Source organism: Pleurodeles waltl, chromosome 8 (genome assembly GCF_031143425.1).
Source record: "Pleurodeles waltl isolate 20211129_DDA chromosome 8, aPleWal1.hap1.20221129, whole genome shotgun sequence".
NCBI classification, from domain to species: Eukaryota; Metazoa; Chordata; class Amphibia; order Caudata; family Salamandridae; genus Pleurodeles; species Pleurodeles waltl.
In genome coordinates, this window is record NC_090447.1 from 198,036,505 (window position 1) to 198,060,484 (window position 23,980).

The following is a 23,980-nucleotide window of genomic DNA, read 5'->3' on the forward strand; positions in this document are numbered from 1 at the left end:
AGGCACCATGGGAAGTGGAGGCCTGGACCACTAAGCTCTCCGGGGTGGGATGTTGAGGAAACCGGGATCATTTGAAGCTGGTCTGTGGTGGCGGGCAATTATCCTATTAACAGGAGACCCTGTGCTGGGTTTGGACCACGTTCTCAGCAGGACATCAATGAGGGCTTGATTAAAGGGTAACATCGGCTCCGATGTGGAAACACCCTGCTTAAGCACCTCAGTCAGGAGGTTAGTCCTGACTGACACTGTAGGCAAATCTAGGTCCAAGACCTCAGCTGCCCTACGAACCACCATAGCATATGAAGCTCCCTTCCCCGTAGCCACAGTAGGAGGTGAGAGCATGCCAGTATCTGGAGAAGTATCCAGTCCACTGGCTTCCTCTAGTTCCTCATACCAGGCCATATGCTCCAATCCATACTCTAAAGAGTCATAGGGCCCCTCCCACTCCTCCCCTGTACCTGGCTCAGGCACTGATCTGGCCCCTGTTGGCGCTGTCGAAGTTGGAATCGGTGTCATACGATGTTGTTCTGGCTCGGAATCATCTGGGATAAGGATGGGACTCGCTCCACCGATGGCCGTCAGCAGAGCGGGGAGTGTCGCGTCGGTATTGGATCCTGGAGTCCCCAACTGCGCCGAGGCCAAAGCTGCCGGTGTCTAATCAGATGGGGCCCCTGCCAACAACACGGGGCCCGAAGGCACACCAGCAGGAGCAACCCACTCAAATACGATGCGAATGGTGTCGTAAAACTCTTTGTGCTGAGCGGGGTTTACTCTGGCTCCCGGAAAGAGGGGGAGGCTGGAAGTCGGCTCTGTCATCGGTTCTCTGGAACTGTGCCTGGAACGTCGACGTTCCCGAGACACCTCGTCGGCCGACGGACGTGGCAAAGTTGAAGTCCGCTTGGACTTCTTCTTCTTGTGCCTCTTCCCCGAGTGCCCGGAGGACCTCAAGTACGAAGCAGAGGACTTAGGGCTCCTGGAGCGGTCCCGCGACCTCTTCGATTGGTACCGTAGCCTCCTAGGAGTCGGTCCAACCGAAGTCAACTGCCGGGCCACCACGAGCTTCAGAGATCGCTCTCTCAAAGCTTTCGGGGCCATGGCCCAGCAGTCGGAACACGACTTCGAGTCGTGGTCTCTGTCAAGGCACCAGAGACATACCTGATGGGGGTCTGTCACCGACATGGCGCGATGGCAGGTGCCACATGGCTTGAACCCCGTCTTCCTCAATGTCTTCTGCACAGACTTCAGAAAGGTCAGAAAATGACCTGCCAAAAAAAAGCAGAAGGTAGCTCGAATTCGGGCTTGGGCTTAACCGGAATGGAAAGAATTGATGTATGAGAGCCGTGACGTCACAGATGGTTTCAAGGGCGCTGAAGACGCCATGGAGAGCCGAATGTCACATGCGAATCCGATAAGCGTCACCCGGTGGCGCACGCAGGGTACTGCTCAGCAAAAAATTCAAGATTCCAAGCTGACGCCAGGAAATTCTAAGGTAAGAAGTCTGCAGCTAGGAGTCTCTATCAGGTGTATGGACACAATGATTACTTTGACTGCAGACAGTTTCCTTCCCTGAAAACTGGCAGGCAAAGGGTTTGTGCTGCAGGGGGTTCGGCCTACTTGTCCCAAGGACAAAATAAACATGAAAACTTGTTGTCCTTGACCCCAAACAATATGTCCTGGGCGCTGGGCTATAGGAATTCCACACCCTGGTGTCACCCTTTTCCAATGTTTTTTTTTTTGTGCAGAATACTGAATATCGGTATTGGTTCAGCAACTCAGCTTTCTCATCGACTTGTAAGCATTACTCCCCTTATGCTTTGGCCGGCCACTTCAGCCTTTTATTTTTCTCGTCCTTCTGCTGACACCCCTGAGAATGATTTTGTTTCCTTGCATCACACATTTGGAATCTTTCTATTCTTTTTGTACTTTTTTTCCCCCAAGTGCCTCTTTTGTTCTTTTGAGCCTTTCTAACAATAATTACCTGACCACATTGCCTACGGCTGTTATTCTGAATACTTCTAATATTCCGACCTTTTTAAAAAAAAGTTTCTGCCACCTCTATTCAGTAACATAATAAGGGTTTCGTCTTGTATTTAATTATATGCTTTTATCCTTGGATGTGCTTATACTCCCACAGTTCTTAGCTTGAGTGCAGACTGAGCATAAATGTTTTTTGTCAGTGAGCTGTTGTCATTGTGATCGATTTTCTGGCAAGCATACTTCTGAGAGTAGCTCCATTGCTTCTGCCTACGTCCTTTAAAAGTGTACTTTTGGATCCACAGTGTAGTGGAAGGAAGGGGCAAGAGTGAGGAGCCTATTTTGTAATGTTCCGAGGCTTTCCAATTGTCGCTGCTATTTGTTGCTCCCGAAAAGCCTTTCAAAAAGCGAATAGTGGGCAGAGCACAGGGGCACATCTTGTTTGCACAACTGGGGAAAACAGCTCAGTGGTTTGAGACTGTTGAAATGTCTTTTCACTCTGTCCTTTGAGTGTTGTGTTTTTGTAGACGCCATTACTTGCACAGAAAATTGTTGCTGCTCAGTTGACTCACAGGTCTAAGGACGTTTGCACGGTGTATAGAAAACAGTCACACTTGGAACTGTAGAACGTCACAGTTCACAACTGTAAGTCATTAGTTATTTCCACAACCAATGCTACTAGTTTTCCTGTTTGATAGATCTTTTACAGCCTTGGGTTTTTGAATGATTATTAAATTTTATATTTTGTATTATGACAGTCAAAAGCATATACATGCCTTGTACAGCTGTTACGCACAGGTCCTTACTTTCCCCCCTCCTGTGATAGCCCTCAAGCAGTGGACGTGCAGCCGAGCTCCTTGCTAAAGAGAGTGGGACTGTCCCTGGATTCATTGGTTTTGGAGCTGCTCAGAATGACTTGGGTTATGTTCCTGCAGTGCAAGGTGCAGAAGAAATTGACAGCCTAGTGGATGCTGATTTTCGAATGGTACTAAGAAAACTCTCCAAAAGAGATGTTACAACCAAGTTAAAGGTAAGATACTATCAGATTCAGAAACGTTACTTTATTAATGTGCCTCAAAAGGACATTTTATAAGGAGAAGGTAAGGTATAATTATGTTGGTCTTAATCATATGGGTCTCTACATATCCTAGAAATATCTTGTAGGAGCTGCAATTATGGTCTTTCTACACTTAATCCCTTTGAATAGTATTTCACATATTAAATACCTGATCCCGTTCTCTTCAGATTGATTCACAGTGTGCTGTGTCTATCAAAATGCTTCTGTATCTTTTCTTATTACAATTCAACCTTCAGTTGCATACTACATAGGACGGGATCGTTAGGAACACTTTTCCCTCAAACATTATCAGTAGTTTGCTGTCCCTCTAGTCTGAATGTCTTCGCTCCATTGTCACCACCTCTCACAGATCAAGGCCATATGCTGTACTTTTAGAAGGCTTGATTCTTTAATCAGTAAATTGTGTGTGTATGTGTAATTTAAGAATCTCAGGACACTGCAGCATATCCTAAATCTTTAAATCATTCCCTAGGTATTTTGAATAATTCTCTCTCTCCCTGTCTCTTTCTCCCCCTCCCTCTCTCAAACAATCCCTTCTGAAAGTCCCATTTCCTGGGGGATATAACAGTCCTTTGTTAATGTCTCTTGTATTGAACCTGGACAACCTCAGGGTTTCAGAAATACTACAGAGAAGAAGATAGAATTCAATTGTACCACTGTCTTAACAGTACCTTTTTCAATTTCTCCCTTTACACAATGGTCTCCCGACATACATCATTTTTCCCTTTGACTCAGGTGGTAACATAAACATCAGTTTAAAGACAGAGGCATAGTCCATTTCAGTAGGAAGCTAGGGTGATGCCCTTGAGCTCACTAGGGACTCTGCTGGAGAACCGCCAGCTAAGAGTGGAGTGGTTCCCATATATCTCTGGGGCTGGATGTATGGGGTAGCAGTGACGCATACGTCTCGAAGAGCAGCTGGTCAAGCCTCTCAACCTGTGGGCGTATCTAGGGGCAGAACTCGTCTGCTATGCTATTGCCACACTCTTCTTCCCCAACATGATTGCCATGACCACAAACTTAAAATATGGTCTGGCGATGTCTTTGACATGTCCAAGGAGGGCCATTACAGGTATCCGATACCATTTGCTGTAGTTCTTGGTGGAGCGTTAGCCAATGGTCATGTATTGTAGGACAGATGTAGGCCATATACAAAATATTTGCATTAGGGGCATTACATCTCCAAAAATTAGACTCCGCGCAAGACCATCTTGCACCATTGACATCGGAATGCAATAAGCCCTATGAAGAAATGAGCTGGACCCTGACACAGATGAGATCTGTTTGGTTTGCTCACAGCAGTAAACCCATTGGGAATCTGGTAGTATGTACTCAATGTCCTCATCCCACCGAGCCTTAAACGTCAGGTTTGTATATGTTAGTGATACAGTTGTGTACCCAATTAATCTGAGCTCAGGTTTGTAAGCAGCATCGTTCAAAGTGGCCTTTCAGGAGGTTCTGCAGGAAAGGATTCATATAAATCCTTCAGGGTGCCGCAGAGTCTATTGTATTACAGTGCATGCATGGAGGTGGCCTGCTCCGGCCCCACAAATTCCTTGGAGGTGAGAAACTTAAACTATGTACAAAAGGGCATCCATCATGGCAAAACCACAGGCTTGCAAATATTTGATTACCCATGGTTCGTTGGTTAGCACCAGTCGTGGCTGGGTTGTGCAGCAGGGGTAGACACGTGGAATACATCTCTGTGTGGTTTGACAGATTGGCGAGATGTGTTAGCGCCCATAGGGTACTTTCAAGCTGTGAATCTCCTTGTATTGGTACGTGCTTTTTAGTATGACAGCATTAGTTGGGGCTATTAGTCCCTCTTCTAAATTGTGGTGAGGAGTCTGTCTAGTTTCATGTAGCCTATAACGAGCAAGTTGTACCTGTGCCACTAGATAATACGTTTGGAAATTGGGTGCAGCAAAACTCCCAGGGTTATAAGGTAGTTGCCTGTTAGCCCTTGTTAGACTGAACATGAGAGATTGAAGATGCGCGAAAAGGGCTCTTAATAGCGGGCTGGGACTATTTTGGAACAGATAGAATAGGTTGGGGAGGATCACCATCTTCATGTGAGCTATCCTGCCTGCCAATGTCAGCGGCAGGATAATCCAGCCTTCTACCAGCTGTGCTATAATATCTTTCCACTTCCCATTGTTCATGTTTTTGTTCTCTGTGAAATGGGATACCCAGAATGCAAGTTTGTTCCGTTTGCCATTGTAAGGGGACAGTCATATGTGGCTTGTCATACCATACAATGTTAAGAGGGTGTTCTTTCTTTTTCACATTGTTGCATATTCTACCTACATAGTGAACACATACATTATTAGCATATATATTTATACAACCATTCAGACTTTATTTTTCTTTTCATTTCCAATATTTTAAACCAAGCAAATTACTGATGGAAATCATCATTAAGAAACGAGTAGTGCAATCCAGGCACTTCTCAGTGTTTGAAACACATATAATATGTCCAATATATATTTAGGTGATGGAAGTACAAATTTCAGAGTGAGGTTATGGATAGTAACTTAATTTAAACCTTTAAGCAAATCTGGAATGAAATTGATAAGTGTTTTGCAAAATTAATTGTAACAAAATGTATTATTCCATTTGGGTGTCATCTGTTTCATTCTGCATTAATGTGTTTTGCAGGCTATGCAGGAGTTTGGTGCTATGTGTAAGGAAAGAGACAAAGCTGTTGTTAAAGGAGTTCTTCCTTACTGGCCAAGAAATTACTGCAGAATCTCCCTAGTAAGTATCCAATTCCTTTCACACAAGTGTTTAATGCATTTTATATGAAATCATATTATTGAAATGATTGAAAGTGTCGCCTTTGTTTTCATGTTTTACTGCAACACAAATCGTGTATTTGTGTGTTGAACCAGCAGGAGCATACTGTAAGGAAATGCCTCCTTGGCATGGTTACCCCCTGACTTTTTGCCTTTGCTGATGCTATGTTTTGAATTGAAAGTGTGCTGAGGCCTGCTAACCAGGCCCCAGCACCAGTGTTCTTTCCCTAACCTGTACTTTTGATTCCACAATTGGCACACCCTGGCATCCAGATAAGTCCCTTGTAAGTGGTACCCCTGGTACCAAGGGCCCTGATGCCAAGGAAGGTCTCTAAGGGCTGCAGCATGTCTTATGCCACCCTGGAGACCCCTCACTCAGCACAGACACACTGCTTGCCAGCTTGTGTGTGCTGGTGAGAACAAAACGAGTAAGTCGACATGGCACTCCCCTCAGGGTGCCATGCCAGCCTCTCACTGCCTATGCAGGTATAGATAAGTCACCCCTCTAGTAGGCCTTACAGCCCTAAGGCAGGGTGCACTATACCATAGGTGAGGGCACCAGTGCATGAGCACTGTGCCCCTACAGTGTCTAAGCAATACCTTAGACATTGTAAGTGCAGGGTAGCCATAAGAGTATATGGTCTGGGAGTCTGTTTTACACGAACTCCACAGCACCATAATGGCTACACTGAAAACTGGGAAGTTTGGTATCAAACTTCTCAGCACAATAAATGCACACTGATGCCAGTGTACATTTTATTGTAAAATACACCACAGAGGGCACCTTAGAGGTGCCCCCTGAAACTTAACCGACTATCTGTGTAGGCTGACTGGTTCCAGCAGCCTGCCACACTAGAGACATGTTGCTGGCCCCATAGGGAGAGTGCCTTTGTCACTCTGAGGCCAGTAACAAAGCCTGCACTGGGTGGAGATGCTAACACCTCCCCCACGCAGGAGCTGTAACACCTGGCGGTGAGCCTCAAAGGCTCACCCCTTTGTCACAGCACCGCAGGACACTCCAGCTTAGTGGAGTTGCCCGCCCCCTCCGGCCACGGCCCCCACTTTTGGCGGCAAGGCTGGAGGAAACAAAGAAAACAGCAAGGAGGAGTCACTGGCCAGTCAGGACAGCCCCTAAGGTGTCCTGAGCTGAAGTGACTCTAACTTTTAGAAATCCTCCATCTTGCAGATGGAGGATTCCCCCAATAGGATTAGGGATGTGACCCCCTCCCCTTGGGAGGAGGCACAAAGAGGGTGTACTCACCCTCAGGGCTAGTAGCCATTGGCTACTAACCCCCCAGACCAAAACACGCCCTTAAATTTTAGTATTTAAGGGCTTCCCTGAACCTAAGAATTTAGATTCCTGCCACTTACCTGAAGAAGAAGGACTGCTGAGCTGAAAAACCCTGCAGAGGAAGAACAGAAGACACCAACTGCTTTGGCTCCAGACTTACCGGCCTGTCTCCTGCCTTCCAAAGAAACCTGCTCCAGCGACGCTTTCCAAGGGACCAGCGACCTCTGAATCCTCTGAGGACTGCCCAGCTTCAAGAAAGACTAGAAACTCCCGAGGACAGCGGCACTGCTCCGAGAGAACTGCAACTTTGTTACAAGGAGCAGATTTAAAGACCCCTGCAACTCCCCGCAAGAAGCGTGAGACTTGCAACACTGCACCCGGCGACCCCGACTCGACTGGTGAAGAACAACCAACTCAGGGAGGACCCTCCGGCGACTCTACGACTGTGAGTAACCAAAGTTGTCCCCCCTGAGCCCCCACAGCGACGCCTGCAGAGGGAATCCCCAGGCTCCCCCTGACCGCGACTGTCTGAACTCCATTTCCCGACGGCTGGAAAAGACCCTGCACCCGCAGCCCCCATCCCCTAAAGAAACGGAACTTCTGTGCAGGAGTGACCCCCAGGAGGCCCTCTCCCTTGCCCAGGTGGTGGCTACCCCGAGGAGCCCCCCCCTTGCCTGCCTGCATCGCTGAAGAGACCCCTTGGTCTCCCATTGAAAACTAAAGGAAACCCGACGCTTGTTTGCACACTGCACCCGGCCGCCCCCGCGCTGCTGAGGGTGTACTTTCTGTGTGGACTTGTGTCCCCCCCGGTGCCCTACAAAACCCCCCTGGTCTGCCCTCCGAAGACGCGGGTACTTACCTGCTGGCAGACTGGAACCGGGGCACCCCCTTCTCTCCATTATAGCCTATGTGTTTTGGGCACCTCTTTGACCTTTGCACCTGACTGGCCCTGAGCTGCTGGTGTGATAACTTTGGGGTTGCTCTGAACCCCCAACGGTGGGCTACCTTGGACCAAAAACTGAAACCTGTAAGTGACTTACTTACCTGTTAAAACTAACATTACTTTACCTCCCCCAGGAACTGTGAAAATTGCACTGTGTCCACTTTTAAAACAGCTTATTGTGTTTTATGTGAAAAGTATACATGCTAATGAAATGATTCAAAGTTCCTAAAGTACTTACCTGCAATACCTTTCAAATGAGATATTACATGTAGAATTTGAACCTGTGGTTCTTAAAATAAACTAAGAAAATATATTTTTCTATACAAAAACCTATTGGCTTAGAATTGTCTCCGAGTGTGTGTTCCTCATTTATTGCCTGTGTGTATGTACAACAAATGCTTAACACTACTCCTTTGATAAGCCTACTGCTCGACCACACTACCACAAAATAGAGCATTAGTATTATCTCTTTTTGCCACTATCTTACCTCTAAGGGGAACCCTTGGACTCTGTGCATGCTATTCCTTACTTTGAAATAGCACATAGCCAACTTCCTACACATACTCAGCAGGAAGCCATGTATAGTAGAGAATAAAGCTTGACCTATCCTTGAAGGCTCAGTATATGAAGAGCCACAAAGTTTGCAGACACATAACAATGAACTGGGATGCAGCCCGAGCAATTACCAGTGGCAGAGATTAATGCAAGCATTCCATCAATTACTTTTTTTCCATACTTCAGTTAGACTGTGATCTCTGACATGGACTCTGAAACCCCTCACTGGCTGGCCACCTCTCTGGATATAGCCAAAGTGTGCATTGTCACCAGCCCATGAATCCTGCATGATAGTATTACGTACAAATGTAATGACAAACTAGGGACCTATAGCAGGTTCTGGAGCAAATTCCTTGTTCGATGGCATATGTTGCTGCAGATACACATGTTTGGCACAGTCCGCTGCCTGGTGTTGGGCTCGGAGTATTACAAGTTGTTTTTCTTCGAAGAAGTCTTTTTGGTCACGGGACCGAAGGACTCCTCCCTCCTCGGCTCCATTGCGCATGGGCGTCGACTCCATCTTAGATTGTTTTTTTCCGCTGTCGGGTTCGGACGTATTCCTTTTCGCTCCGTGTTTCGGTTCGGAAAGTTAGTCAGAATCTCGGAAGAAAGCGTCGGTATTGTTCCGTTCGGTATCGGGATAGTTAGGTACATCGACACCGATCATCGGAAGACTTTGGGGTAGTTTCGATCCCCCATCGGGGCCTGGTCGGCCTGACCGCGTGCGACATCGAAGCCGATGGAACGGACCCCGTTTCGTTTCTGCCCAAAATGTCACAGTAAGTATCCTTATACAGATCAGCACTTGGTCTGTAACTTGTGCTTGTCCCCCGAGCACAAGGAGGATACCTGTGAAGCCTGTCGAGCCTTCCGGTCCAGAAAAACACTCCGGGACCGAAGAGCCAGGCGTCAACAAATGGCGTCCACGTCGACAAAACAACGTTTCGACGAGGAAGAGGAAACATTCTCGGTTCCGGAATCAGAATCCGGAGACTCCGACATCGAACAACAGCAACAAACTGTGAGTAAGACGTCGAAAAGTAAATCCATCGACAAACCGAAAGCCCAGGGGACGCCACTGCCAACAGGCCATGGCTCGACCCATAAAACAGGCGACCCGTCGAAGGCGCCGAAAAAGGGCACGCCCATAGCGAAGACACCCGACTCCGGTCGAGGGACCGCCATGGAGCAACCTCGGAGCCGAGAAAGCGGCTCCGAGAGACAAAAACAAGATACCGGCACCGAAAAACATCGGCACCGAGAATCCATGCCGAAAGGAACAAAAATTCTGTCGGTGCCGAAACCGAAAAAAGATTCTCTCTCGGCGCCGAAAAATACCACACCTTCATCCTACTCAGAGGAACAAGGAATAAGTGGCCAAATGCACAGATTTGGACAAGAGCTCCAAAGTGTAGAATCGGACTACACACAAAAGAGACTGTACATCCAGCAAAACACAGGGAAGATATCAACCCTTCCCCCAATCATGAGGAAAAGAAGGATCGGACTTCCAAAGGATGACGCACAACCACAAGCCAAAGTGGTTAAAAAAGTCACGCCTCCGCCCTCTCCACCACAGGCATCGCCGGCACAAACACCGCCACAAATGCACTCATCAGCGCAAACTACCATAAGTCATGACGATCAGGATCAAGACGCTTGGGACCTGTATGACACCCCAGTGCCGGACAATGATCCCGAGTCATACCCCACAAAGCCGTCACCGCCAGAGGACAGTACCTCATACTCGCAGCTGGTGGCTAGGGCAGCAGAATCCCACAATGTCCAACTGCATTCCGATCCTATAGAGGATGATTTTTTATTTAACACCCTCTCGGCTACACACAGCCAATATCAATGTCTCCCAATGCTACCAGGGATGTTACGACACGCAAAACAAATTTTTGAAGAGCCCGTAAAATCAAGAGCCATCACCCCAAGGGTGGATAAAAAATACAAACCACCACCCACAGACCCAGTGTTTATTACTTCGCAGTTACCACCTGACTCCGTGGTAGTAGGGGCAGCTCGCAAGAGAGCAAATTCACATACATCTGGCGACGCCCCACCTCCGGACAAAGAAAGCCGAAAATTTGATGCGGCAGGAAAAAGAGTAGCATCACAGGCAGCCAACCAGTGGCGCATCGCAAATTCACAAGCGCTGCTGGCCAGATATGACCGCGCACACTGGGACGAGATGCAACTTCTCGTAGACCATCTTCCCCAGGAATACCAAAAAAGGGCGCAGCAAATAGTTGAAGAGGGACAAACGATCTCAAACAATCAAATCCGCTCTTCACTAGACGCAGCCGATACTGCAGCAAGAACAGTCAACACTGCTGTCACCATAAGGAGACACGCTTGGCTACGCACTTCAGGCTTCAAACCTGAAATCCAGCAGGCTGTCCTTAATATGCCCTTCAACGAGAAACAACTTTTTGGCTCTGAAGTGGATACAGCCATTGAAAAACTTAAAAAGGACACAGACACGGCCAAGGCCATGGGCGCACTCTACTCCCCGCAGAGCAGAGGCTCTTTCAGAAAAACTCCATTTAGAGGGGGGTTTCGTGGCCAACCCACAGACACCACCAGCCAACAAACAAGAACCACACCATATCAGGGTTCCTTCCAAAGGGGAGGTTTCAGGGGATATCGGGGGGGTCAATTCCCAAGGAGTAGGGGAAGATTCCAGACTCCAAAAACACCGCCACCTAAACAGTGACTTTCAAGTCACGCAACCCCTTCACTCAACACCAGTGGGGGGAAGACTAAGCCAATTCTACCAATCTTGGCAACAGATTACAACAGACAATTGGGTATTAGCAATAATCCAACATGGCTATTGCATAGAATTCCACAACTTCCCACCAAACATCCCCCCCAAAACACGCAAAATGTCACCACAACATTTAGAACTTTTAGGACTAGAAGTTCAAGCACTACTGCAAAAGGATGCAATAGAGTTAGTACCAGTACAACAAAAAAACACAGGAGTTTACTCCCTGTACTTTCTAATTCCAAAAAAAGACAAAACATTAAGACCAATATTAGATCTCAGGACACTAAATACCTACATCATATCGGACCATTTTCACATGGTCACACTACAAGACATCATTCCACTGCTCAAACTGCAAGATTACATGACCACATTAGACCTAAAGGATGCGTACTTTCATATACCAATACACCCTTCTCACAGAAAGTACCTACGGTTCGTATTCAAAGGAATACATTACCAATTCAAGGTGTTGCCATTCGGAATAACAACTGCACCAAGAGTGTTCACAAAATGTCTAGCAGTAGTAGCAGCACACATCAGGAGACAACAGATACATGTGTTCCCTTACCTAGACGATTGGCTAATCAAGACCAACACAGTAAAAAAATGCGCAAACGACACCACATTTGTCATACAAACCCTTCACAAACTGGGGTTTTCCGTCAACTATACAAAATCACACCTAGAACCGTGTCAAACACAACAATATCTAGGAGCAACCATCAACACATCAAAAGGAATTGCCACTCCAAGTCCACAAAGAGTGCAGGCATTCCACAAGGTAATAAGTGCTATGTTTCCAAACCAAAAGATACAAGCAAAATTTGTGCTAAAACTTCTAGGCATGATGTCATCATGCATAGCCATTGTCCCAAACGCAAGACTACACATGCGACCCTTACAACAGTGTCTAGCATCACAATGGTCACAGGCACAGGGTCAACTTCAAAATCTGGTGTTGGTAGACCGCCAAACATACCTCTCGCTTCTATGGTGGAACAGCAAAAATTTAAACAAAGGGCGGACATTTCAGGACCCAGTGCCTCAATACGTTATAACAACAGATGCTTCCATGACAGGGTGGGGAGCACACCTCAATCACCACAGCATTCAAGGACAATGGGATATACACGAAACAAAATTTCATATCAATTACCTAGAACTGTTAGCAGTATTTCTAGCGTTAAAAGCCTTCCAACCCATAATAACACACAAATACATTCTTGTCAAAACAGACAACATGACAACAATGTATTATTTAAACAAACAAGGAGGAACACACTCAACACAATTGTGCCTCCTAACACAAAAATTTGGCAGTGGGCGATTCACAACAACATTCGCCTAATAGCACAATTTATTCCAGGAATACAAAACCAACTAGCAGACAACCTTTCGCGAGACCACCAACAAGTCCACGAATGGGAAATTCACCCCCAAGTTCTGAACAAGTACTTTCAAATTTGGGGAACACCCCACATAGATTTGTTCGCAACAAAAGAAAACTCAAAATGCCAAAACTTCGCATCCAGGTACCCACACCGCGAATCACAAGGCAATGCTCTATGGATGAGTTGGTCAGGGATATTTGCGTACGCTTTTCCCCCTCTCCCTCTCCTTCCATATCTAGTAAACAAGTTGAGTCAAAACCAACTCAAACTCATACTGATAGCACCCACATGGGCAAGACAACCTTGGTATACAACTCTACTAGACCTTTCACTAGTACCGCATGTCAAACTACCCAACAGGCCAGATCTGTTAACACAACACAAACAACAGATCAGGCATCCAAACCCAGCATCATTGAATCTGGCAATTTGGCTCCTGAAATCCTAGAATTCGGACACTTACACCTCACACAAGAATGCATGGAGGTCATAAAACAAGCTAGAAAACCTTCCACTAGACACTGCTATGCATCTAAGTGGAAAAGATTTGTTTACTACTGCCATGCCAATCAAATACAACCATTACATGCCTCTACTAAAGACATAGTAGGATACTTACTACATTTTCAAAAAGCAAATCTCGCTTTTTCATCTATAAAAATTCACCTCGCAGCAATATCTGCTTACCTACAAACTACTCATTCATCGTCTCTATTTAGAATACCAGTTATTAAAGCATTCATGGAAGGGCTAAAAAGAATTATACCACCAAGAACACCACCAGTTCCTTCATGGAATCTTAACATCGTCTTAACAAGACTCATGGGTCCACCTTTCGAACCCATGCATTCCTGTGAAATGCAATATCTAATCTGGAAGGTCGCATTTCTCATTGCAATCACATCCCTCAGAAGAGTAAGTGAAATACAGGCATTTACCATACAAGAACCATTTATTCAAATACACAACAATAAAATAGTTCTAAGAACAAATCCAAAATTTCTGCCAAAAGTAATCTCACCATTCCATTTAAATCAAACAGTAGAATTGCCAGTGTTCTTCCCACAACCAAATTCTGTGGCTGAAAGGGCACTACATACATTAGACATCAAAAGAGCACTAATGTATTACATTGACAGAACAAAGCTAATCAGGAAAACAAAACAACTGTTCATAGCTTTTCAAAAACCACACATAGGAAATCCAATCTCTAAACAAGGCATTGCTAGATGGATAGTCAGATGCATTCAAACATGCTATCTTAAAGCCAAAAGAGAATTGCCTATTACACCAAAGGCACACTCAACCAGAAAGAAAGGTGCTACAATGGCCTTTCTAGGAAACATTCCTATGAGCGAAATATGTAAGGCTGCAACCTGGTCTACGCCTCATACGTTTACTAAACACTACTGTGTAGACGTACTAAATGCACAACAAGCTACAGTGGGCCAAGCTGTACTAAGAACATTATTCCAAACTACTTCAACTCCTACAGGCTAAACCACCGCTTTTAGGGGAGGTAACTGCTTTATAGTCTATGCCAAACATGTGTATCTGCAGCAACATATGCCATCGAACTGAAAATGTCACTTACCCAGTGTACATCTGTTCGTGGCATTAGTCGCTGCAGATTCACATGTACCCTCCCACCTCCCCGGGAAGCCTGTAGCCGTTTAGAAGTAGATCATAAATCTTAAACATCTGAACATTTGTAAATAATTATTAGAAACTCTTAACGTACATACATATTCACTCCATTGCATGGGCACTATTTATACCAAACAACTCCATCCTCACCCTCTGCGGGGAAAACAATCTAAGATGGAGTCGACGCCCATGCGCAATGGAGCCGAGGAGGGAGGAGTCCTTCGGTCCCGTGACCAAAAAGACTTCTTCGAAGAAAAACAACTTGTAATACTCCGAGCCCAACACCAGGCAGCGGACTGTGCCAAACATGTGAATCTGCAGCGACTAATGCCACGAACAGATGTACACTGGGTAAGTGACATTTTCATTTTCCTCTTAGGAGGATATTCCCCGTCCCTAACATCATGCCAACGCATCACCATAACACAGTTACAGCTTGTTTTCGCCTGGCAATTTGATTCTGGGAACACTACAGGCCTATTCTGACATTTTATTTTCTGTCCCTGCACACTTTCTATTGAGCTTTTTTACTGTCCAGTAGACTCCACTGTCAAGTCCGTGTACCACAGGCTTCCCTTTGGGGGTGGGTGAGTTGACAAGAGTGTACCTGCTCGGGTCCTTGTTTTCTGCAGCAGTGAGGGAAGGTGGACTGGGGGATAGCTTTCCTCTACCTTCTGCTTCTCCCTTCACCCTCTTTTCCGTGAATTGAGTTCTTTCTTTAGGCCCTGATTCAATCACCCATATACATACTACAAATTTGAGAATGGTCCTCCATAATCTTCTAGCAATAGCTTTAAATGTGCCTCACCTACGGCGATGAACTTTGAGGATGAATGTAACTTGTTACGATAATAATGTTGAGTTGCTGTGTTGCAGTATTCATTTGATAAATTGATTATAGTTGATTGCCATATATTGACCCTGTCGTGTCATTCAACTCTTGTTGCCCTTCCCCTGTCCCCTTTATCCCATTTACTGTTGTTATTATTACGGTAACAGGACCTTGGGTAATATGCGTTTCTGTTGGTCTTTTAAAGACCCTTCCCACTATGATTTATTTTTCCATTTTAAATGCAAAACCTATTTCTGTATATTTTTTCTATACCTTTTTAGCTATAAATGAATAAATGAACAGTTGCAAAGCAAGTTAAGTGTTTCTGGTCTGGTTGATACTGTAGGCTCTGGTGTTTGTTTTCTTATAGGCGTATTCAAACAATTAATGCAGTTAGCTAAATTAAATATTTTTCTTCATATCCTAGTAGTTCTTAAACCAGGCAAAGGTTTAACAGAATGTAACTCATTGCCCCATTGTCTTGTTGAGTCTGGATGTGTTTTGCAAGCATTCTGGCTGCCAGAAGAGTTGAAATCAAAACGTGAAACATATTCTAGTTCTAGAGGATCTTTGTAATGAAAAACAGATTTTGACTACGCTGGTTTGCTTGAATCTGGAGGAATATAATTATGTTTAGGTGTGGCTTTAAATTACTGATGCCAATGTGTTTAAACTATTCCTATCAGACAAATAAAACTAGAATTTATGTCTGTCTCGCTGGAATGGTTATCCTGCTAGAGATGCATGCATGGCTGTCCTTTCACTATTGTGTTTGCCTTAGTCTTTTACCCAAAGCATCATCAGCAGTCCCAATATATATAAGAAATACAGATTGGCCATACTATCTATATAATGATTAAGGGCCTGATTTAGATATTGGCGGACGAGTTACTTCGTCACAATGGTGACGAGTATCTTATCCGCTGAAATCTAAATCCCATTATATCCTATGAAATTTCGATTTCAGCAGACAGGATATCGGTCTTCGCTGGGACGGAGTACTTCATCTGCCAATATCTAAATCAGGCCCTATGTTTGCTCATGGTTTGCTGATAACCATGGCTGAACTGAGGTTGCAGCTACCAGCCCATAATATGGAGCTTAAAAATATGTGTTTAAAGTGAACGTTAGGAACGTTTTAGAAAGTGCCAAAATAGTGCATATCACAAGTAGATTTGACTTCATAATTAAAAAGTAAACTATTCAGGCTTATTTCTAGAGATAGGATTTGAACTGCAGTCCTCGTATAGACAGCCAGACACTACAGCGTTAAGTGTAACTGCAAAACAATGCTAAGACTAACAAGTGATGGTACATTTCGAAATCATGTATGTTATGGCATCACATGTTTTGACCCCGTTGAAATGAACAGGTTGACCTATTATCCCACTATTTGCCTCCCAAAAACGTTGCTGCTGAGCTGCAAAGGAAAGGGCAGCTAATGGAGAAAAAAAACTGTCTCCTTGCTGATCTCAAGACCCTGTACTGTCCGCATTCTTCATATGAGCGGCCCTTGTCATTCTGTCAACATTTTTAGCACTTAAGTAGGTAAGCCCAGTCTAGTGGCTCAGTCGTCCACGTCATCCACTTCAAGAATATGTGATTGATGTCATAGGCACATTTTTCAATTCTTGTACACGCACTCATCCTTTCATCTTTCTGAGGTAAAAAAAATGTGATGATTTACAGAATCCAGCTGTTATTCAGTGGCAAGGTAATCCTTGGGTTGACATCAAGCTTTTTAAATAAACATTATGTTATATTATGTCACTGGTCCTTCCCTGACCCCACCTTCAATAACTTTTTTTTATCAGCTTACTGCTATGTTTTTCCCAACTCCCATCTACTTCGTCCACCAGCCCTTCTCCTGTTGTTCCTTCCCAGGCATATGTTTAGAGCCATTTCTGATTCTGTGCTATCTATCTCACTCTGTTCATGAAATGCTAATCCTTTACCTGGTCGTTCCCACCCATGTCATCCTTCTCTGATCACAGTCATCTGTTCTCAGCTTCTCTTCTGCCTTTGCATGCACACCCCCACTCTGCTACCTTAGCTCTGTTTCTAGTCTCTCCTATTGTGACTGCTCAAAAATTTCAGTATTTTTCTATTCAGTGATCTTTATCTCTTTCAGCATTGTCTCTGTCCATGTCTGGGTTCCTACTGACATCGCAGCCCCACTAAAAACAACATTATTGTCTTTCTTCCTATTTCCATTTTTTCTTCGCCCCCCCCTGTATCCATTAATTTCCTCTTATCACCACTCTTCTTCCCTGCATGATATTTAGTCCACTCGTCTCTTTTGCTTCTGATATTGCCACTGTTACTCTCTTTTGCCTCCTACTTTCCCTGCCTATTCCTGGTTTATGCTTCACTTTCATCTCCCTCCCTTTTCACTTCTCCTTCTTTATGTCTTCTCACCACAAGTTCTGTTAATATCTGTGCGTTTTTTCGCTTTATCTTTAAATGGATCAATTTCCTTGCGCCTACATGTCTCTCATTATTTTGTCTTAATCTGTCAGTTTTGTTCCACTTCCCAGGTCTTGTTTAATTCAGCTTTCACTAGTTTTCTGTTCTTTCCTGAAAACATTGCAATGTGTTGGCTCTCTGTTTCACTTCTTTCTTTTTTATGGGAATCTCTATATATTATTTTAATTTTGAGAGAAAGGGGTTAAACCTATTAATTAATTGGTGTGTGTTGCTTGTTTCCTTCATCTGAAGACCACACTTCTGGGAGCTTGAGACAAAAACCTTTGACTGGATGCTACATTATTTGCAGTGCCAGTGTGATAATGCTAACATCCTCCAGATCATTTTATGTGGCTGATTTAAATCTCCCGCCATGTGAAAATCTTGCATACTCGCTACAGAACAGAATTAACTTGTGTGATGTGCTATCCCATGTTCTTGCAACTAGTGTGCTAACAGAAGAACTATTTTCCAGTCAGATGAAAAGCCTTGAATCTGTGATTGACTAGTGGAAATTGTCTTGGTGGCTTTAGACCTTGAGTTACTAGGCACATTGTTACTGGTCAGGAGAGACAGTGGTGTAGGGGTAGTGAGGGGCTTAAACTGTTGAGCATTCATATGTTGGATGTGGCAGTCTCTTCTTATAGCAAATAAGTTGATATTCTATCATTGAAAATACCAACACTAATGATCAAAAAATAATGCCGCTCTTTTACAGTAACTCATTAGGTGCTCAACTCCACCAAAGTAGTCCTGCCTCTGTCCACTGAAACGGAACTGGGGTACCACAGAGTAGAGACAATAATATGCAAGAGCTTAGTACAATGTTAATGCCTCTTGAATGGCAAAATGCCTAGTTGGGTTAAGTGTAAGAATCGCAGTTGCTTTTGAGAAAACACATTGGTTACATTTTCAACTGGAAGAGTTAGCAAAGGTGAAGCTACCTCAATAGAGGTTTGGTGTGGCTGACTGCCCCAGTAGCATCATAGTTAAGACAGGCATGTTGAGTAAAACGGGCAAGGGTGCAGGGCTACCTCTGCTGTTTGAGAATGCTAGCATGAGGAACTTGCCTGGTGGGGCGAGATCGCCAGTAAAGCTAGGCAGGCCCCTGTCAAGAAGACGTGGGATGATGGTGTTGGGTGGCTTGCTCTCATTCTGTGAATCTGGAAAGAGTGAACTGTGCCAGGAGGTGAACATCAAAGACTGTGAATAACATTTGCATGAACAAATGTGGTATGCCAGTCGAAGAGTGGCAGAACATTGTGAGATAGCCAAAGATGTCAAACAGTGGAGAAAAACATGAAACATAAGAAACTTGATTAAAGAGGAGCAGCAGATGTATAGGTGACAGCTAGAGATAGAGAACGAGAGACACACAGCATAATTTGAAGGGGCATTGAGGAGAGGCAAAGGAAAGTAAAGAAAAAACATTGAGAGACCACATGATAAGATTTGACATAGTGAATTATTCCTTGATAGTCGGTCAGTATGGCATCAGTAATTGTGTTAGTCAAGATTCCTATTTGATTGTTGCTACTTAATGGAGATTTGTGGTTGCTCTTACAAGTGTAAATGGCCTCCGAAAGCAATGTTCTCGCAAAATCTTATTGAGGTATAACACAGCAACAGATACCAGACTATGGTCAGTATCTGAACTTGTAGGTTTCGTGATTAGAGCAGCAAAAGAGGTATGGAGACACAATTTATGACTTATTGAGTTTTTTATTACACTAAGCTAAAGTAACATTTGCTATTTTTGTTGGTGCCTATTCTTGAGGAGTCCTATTTTACCTTGTTCATTTTCTGTAAAAGGCAGTCAACAATGATAGCTTATGTGCACAGAACTGTATTGCCTACCTGAAATAAGAAATTAATTTCAAACTTTTTCTCGCCTCCTTTATTACACGAAAATGAGTTGTCTTTGATAAAATGTAAACACAGGGATTATACATGTTAGAGGGGCAAGTTGTAAATCTGCTACTTCATTCATGCTGTTGCATAATGTCTATGTGGCGGAACACATTTGATTCCTTTTAAAGTTGGAAAACCGAAAAGGTGAAACTGTCAATATCATGAACACTGATTATATATTTTAATTGACAAGTGAGTGTGATAAAGTAGTACCAATAACAATGGTTAATACTTCAGACTTCAGTTTAACCAAAAGTAGCAAAGAATGAGTTGGGCATGCAGATTGCACATCATTGTAACCTGTAGGTGAGCATTCCAAAGAAGCTATAGAGAATGATGTGATGGTTCAGGGAGAGGCCACAGGATGAATGTTTGTGGACACTCCCTTCCTTTCTACACCTTAAATGTGACTTTAGTGCCTAAAATTAAATGAGCCTGAAACCTGCATTACCAACCCACTAATAATTATGGATGCATCCTTCTGGCATTACTTAATTCGTCCATTGTCCACTCTGCTGTCTGTCTGGCCCCTTCCACGGATGACGGGTATGTGTATCGTCTGTGACTGTATGCCTCTTAGTCTGTGCGTTGGCTCTCTAAATGTGTTGCTGTATTGTCTGCTTGCATGTCCATTTATGTATGCCTGTATGGATTTTTGCCAGTGACTGAATGGTGTCATATTGCCTAAATGAGTGTTGGTCTGTATGCATGATTATCTGTGTATCTATTAATGCAAAAGTACCTATATGCCTCTCATGTACCAACACCTGACTCTGTGTGTATTCATTATGTGTGTTTGGGTGTTGACTTGTGCATAGGTTGGTCTCTGCACATAGGTATTACAAGTATGTCTGTTGGCCTCTGTGCTTTTATGGCTTTTGGCTTATTGGTCCATCTGCTTGTGTGCCTGTATGTCTGTTGAGTTGTATGTATATTACTGTAGGCGTGTATATGTGGTTGTATGTCTGTTGGGTTCTGTGTATAGCAGTGTCAGCGTGTATGCCAACCTGTATGTCTGTTGAGTTCTATATATACTAGTGCTGATCTGTATGAGTGCCTATATGTCTGTTGAGTTCTATATATATTAGTGTCGGTGTCTATGGGTGCCTTTTGGGTCTGTTGAGTTCTATATATATTATTGCCTGTGTGCATGGGTGCCTGTATGCCTGTCGGGTTCTATGTATATTAGTGTCGGTCTGTATGGGTGCTTGTAGGTCTGTTGAGTTCTGTGTATATTATTGCATGTGTGTATGGGTGCCTATATGTTTTTCTCTTGTCAGAGGTGCCTGGCTTTCAGGTGCATGGATGCTCAGGGATGTGTTGTACTGCATGTGTGCCAGTGTGTATCATCTATGTGTGAAGGTGTGCCCATATGTTACTTGTCTTTTTGTGCAGGCACCATAGCAAAACGTGGAACGTATTAGCTGCGTGTTCATTTGACCTATCATGGAAATTACTTTGTAGAGCGTGTGTCAAGAGAATGTCACTTCTGTAGTAGCCAATCATCTCTGGGCACACTGCTCCCTGTGCAGCATTTCATTTGGAATAGTCTAAACAGAAGATTGACCACTGTTTAGTTAGGGGACATCTGGCATGCTATCCAGTTCAGAATGTTTGTTTTTTCTCTCTTGCCCTGCATAGGTTAAACATTGTTATGTTCTTCTGCATTATTTGTACACTGGCCACATGTGAAGATTATATTATCAGTCGCAGAAAGACTGTTTTCATGCCGAAATAGCAATGTAAGCAAAATCTATACAGATCTTTCCTTTAGTTGAACCTCATTATCTTTGTTCAACAAAGTTGCTTGCCTCTTACATGTATTTTGAACTTTGAACAAAACACCTGTTAAATAATCAATATGTTAACACATTTTTTTACAGGATCATGACCGACGCGTTCGCGAGGCGACCCAGCAAGCTTTCGAGCAACTTATTCTGAAAGTGAAGAAGGACTTAGCTCCTCATTTGAAAAATCTAATGGGCTATTGGCTGATTGCGCAGTGTGATACTTACATGCCTGCTGCATGTGCAGCGAAAGTGGCATTTGAAGCCGCCTTCCCACCCAATAAACAACCAGAAGCACTTGCCTTTTGCAAGGAAGACATCTTCACAGTGAGTATCAGATGTGTTGCTATGTTAAATGTTTGACTCTACTTCAGTTACTTAACTAGGTGGCTTGGTTGCCTTAATGGTTTGTCATATGCCAAGCTGAAGCGTCCTGACTCCTAATGCCGTACTGGGTTTACTCCATTCTCTTGGCGTCATTTCCCTAGAAACTCACTTAGTTGCCCGGGAGCGGTCTGTGTCTATATACAAGCTTGCTTAACATACCTTTAAATTACATAGTAGGGTTGTAGGTGCAATAAAGGTAGTCATTGCAAGCTTTTCACAGAGCAACACTCCCAACACTCACATGATATTTCCCAATATGATATGTATGTTAAAGAAAGAAATGCAGTGTCTAATTTTTTTTTTTCCGAGCATCTGATATTTGACCACAACATCGTGTCCATTTTTAGTTTGTAAATGTTTATTCTTTTGTTTTATAGGTGCTACAAGATAACCTTCTCAAAGAAACGCCAGACACACTAAGTGACCCACAGTACGTTCTGATATTTTAACACTGAAATTATGTGTATTTGACTACCTGCATCTAAAAATTCAAGCCACAAGGGCTCATCTAAAGTTTGCCTACTGTAGGAACTTGTAACACTTTGTAGTCAGCAGTTACGGGGCTATTCATCAAAGCCTGAGAGTATGTATAAAGGCCAAAGCATATCAAAGTCAAAGGTAAATGCATACACAGATGAGTCGGAAGAGGAAAAAACACATCACCTATCTAGCCTGTACTCTTCTATTGCTGTGTTAGAACTAAGAGGCCCCACATTACAAACAGATAGTTTTACATTTATCACATATTTCCTCAGTGGTTGAAGCAACTGCCTCTTCCTTATTTCTTTGTATTTTGGAAATAAAGTATGAAGAACATGGATGACTCTAAAGTTTGACTTCTGCACACGTCCCTCACTTTAATTGCCCCATCTTATTTTTTTTTTTTTTTTTTTAAAGGACCGGCATGCATATTTTTTGAACTTGCATATACTTTATGCCTTCCATACATGGCTGAGGTTTTCTATCAAGAACACAAATCCTTAACATGACGGCCATCTGAGCCTTAACAAGGGGCTTCCTCCCATCGGTTCCATCTCTTTAGTATTCAGTAAATGGACGGACTGCCTTTGATATAGCTGCCTGTGCTGTCAGTTGGCAGATTTTGCATGGTTTACATGCTTTAACAGCTTTCATTATCTCCCTCCTGGAGGAATGAGTTGAGCGCAATGGAAACTCTTTTCTGCATTTGTCAGCTAAGGTTTTGCTGGAAAAACTTCTGATCCCCAGATTTCTAAACCATACCCAATAATTCAACTGTTGCTGTATCGACGTGCTATACCGCATTTTCGGCAAGTGGTTCTTGAAAATGTCCTTATCCATTGTGGAATTGTGTCCTTTTGCCTGTATTTGTTGAAGTTGTGTGGCTTTTGTCCACTTTCATTATTGTGCTGAGCAAAATGTAGATTTGTTTTGGTTTTATTTAACATCTTTGTTAATTGTTCAATATTATTTTCGTAGCAAGGAAGCGAAAGTTCAGTGAATTAAAGTAACACGTAATAGTCTGGGTGGAGATTGTGTAGGATTGGGAACTCCCTTTCAAATCCACCTGCCGCCCATATTCCCCAGGACATGATCTGTTATTTCCATCTTATACTCATGGATATTATGAGTATACATATTGAACAGAGCTGGGATAAATACAAAGCCTTCTTTCATACCTGCATGGTATGCATCCATGCATGCAAGGTTCTGAAACCTCATTGGTATCTGTCTTGGATGATCTGAGGGAGGCAGTTAACAAAGGTAACTTCATTGTTTAGGTACTATTAGATCTGTCGACCACCTGAGTTAGTGTCACCTGAGATACCTTTTTCAAGATTATCTGAAATCTTTATACATTGTAAAGCACTGAGATGGCGTGTAGCCTACCAGTACGGAAGAACTCAGACAATCAGTCTTCCGCCATACCATTCAGAACTTAAACACTTAAAGCAACGGGTGACTGAGGCCTCTGCTTTGACCCTCACTTCATTTAATATTTACTTAGGGCCGCTGGCAAAACTACTTCATCATTTAGGGGTAGTTATAATGAATTATGCTGTTGATACGCAACTAATATCTGTGCTTCCAAAAACGTACCCACAGTACAAATGTTTCCATTAATGTATGCAGGCAGTTACTAAATGAATGACTTTACATTC

At 43.7% G+C, this 23,980-nt stretch overlaps 1 protein-coding gene across 1 annotated transcript in view; it reads left to right on the forward strand.

The window, feature by feature from the left end:
* LTN1 (listerin E3 ubiquitin protein ligase 1) overlaps positions 1–23,980 on the forward strand; it is a 488,777-nt gene that overhangs the window by 21,145 nt on the left and 443,652 nt on the right. The window contains exons 2-5 of the mRNA XM_069204077.1: positions 2,801–3,004; positions 5,711–5,809; positions 21,549–21,779; positions 22,217–22,269. Coding sequence (XP_069060178.1) covers positions 2,801–3,004; positions 5,711–5,809; positions 21,549–21,779; positions 22,217–22,269 — 587 coding nt within the window. The remainder of the gene's footprint in view (positions 1–2,800; positions 3,005–5,710; positions 5,810–21,548; positions 21,780–22,216; positions 22,270–23,980) is intronic.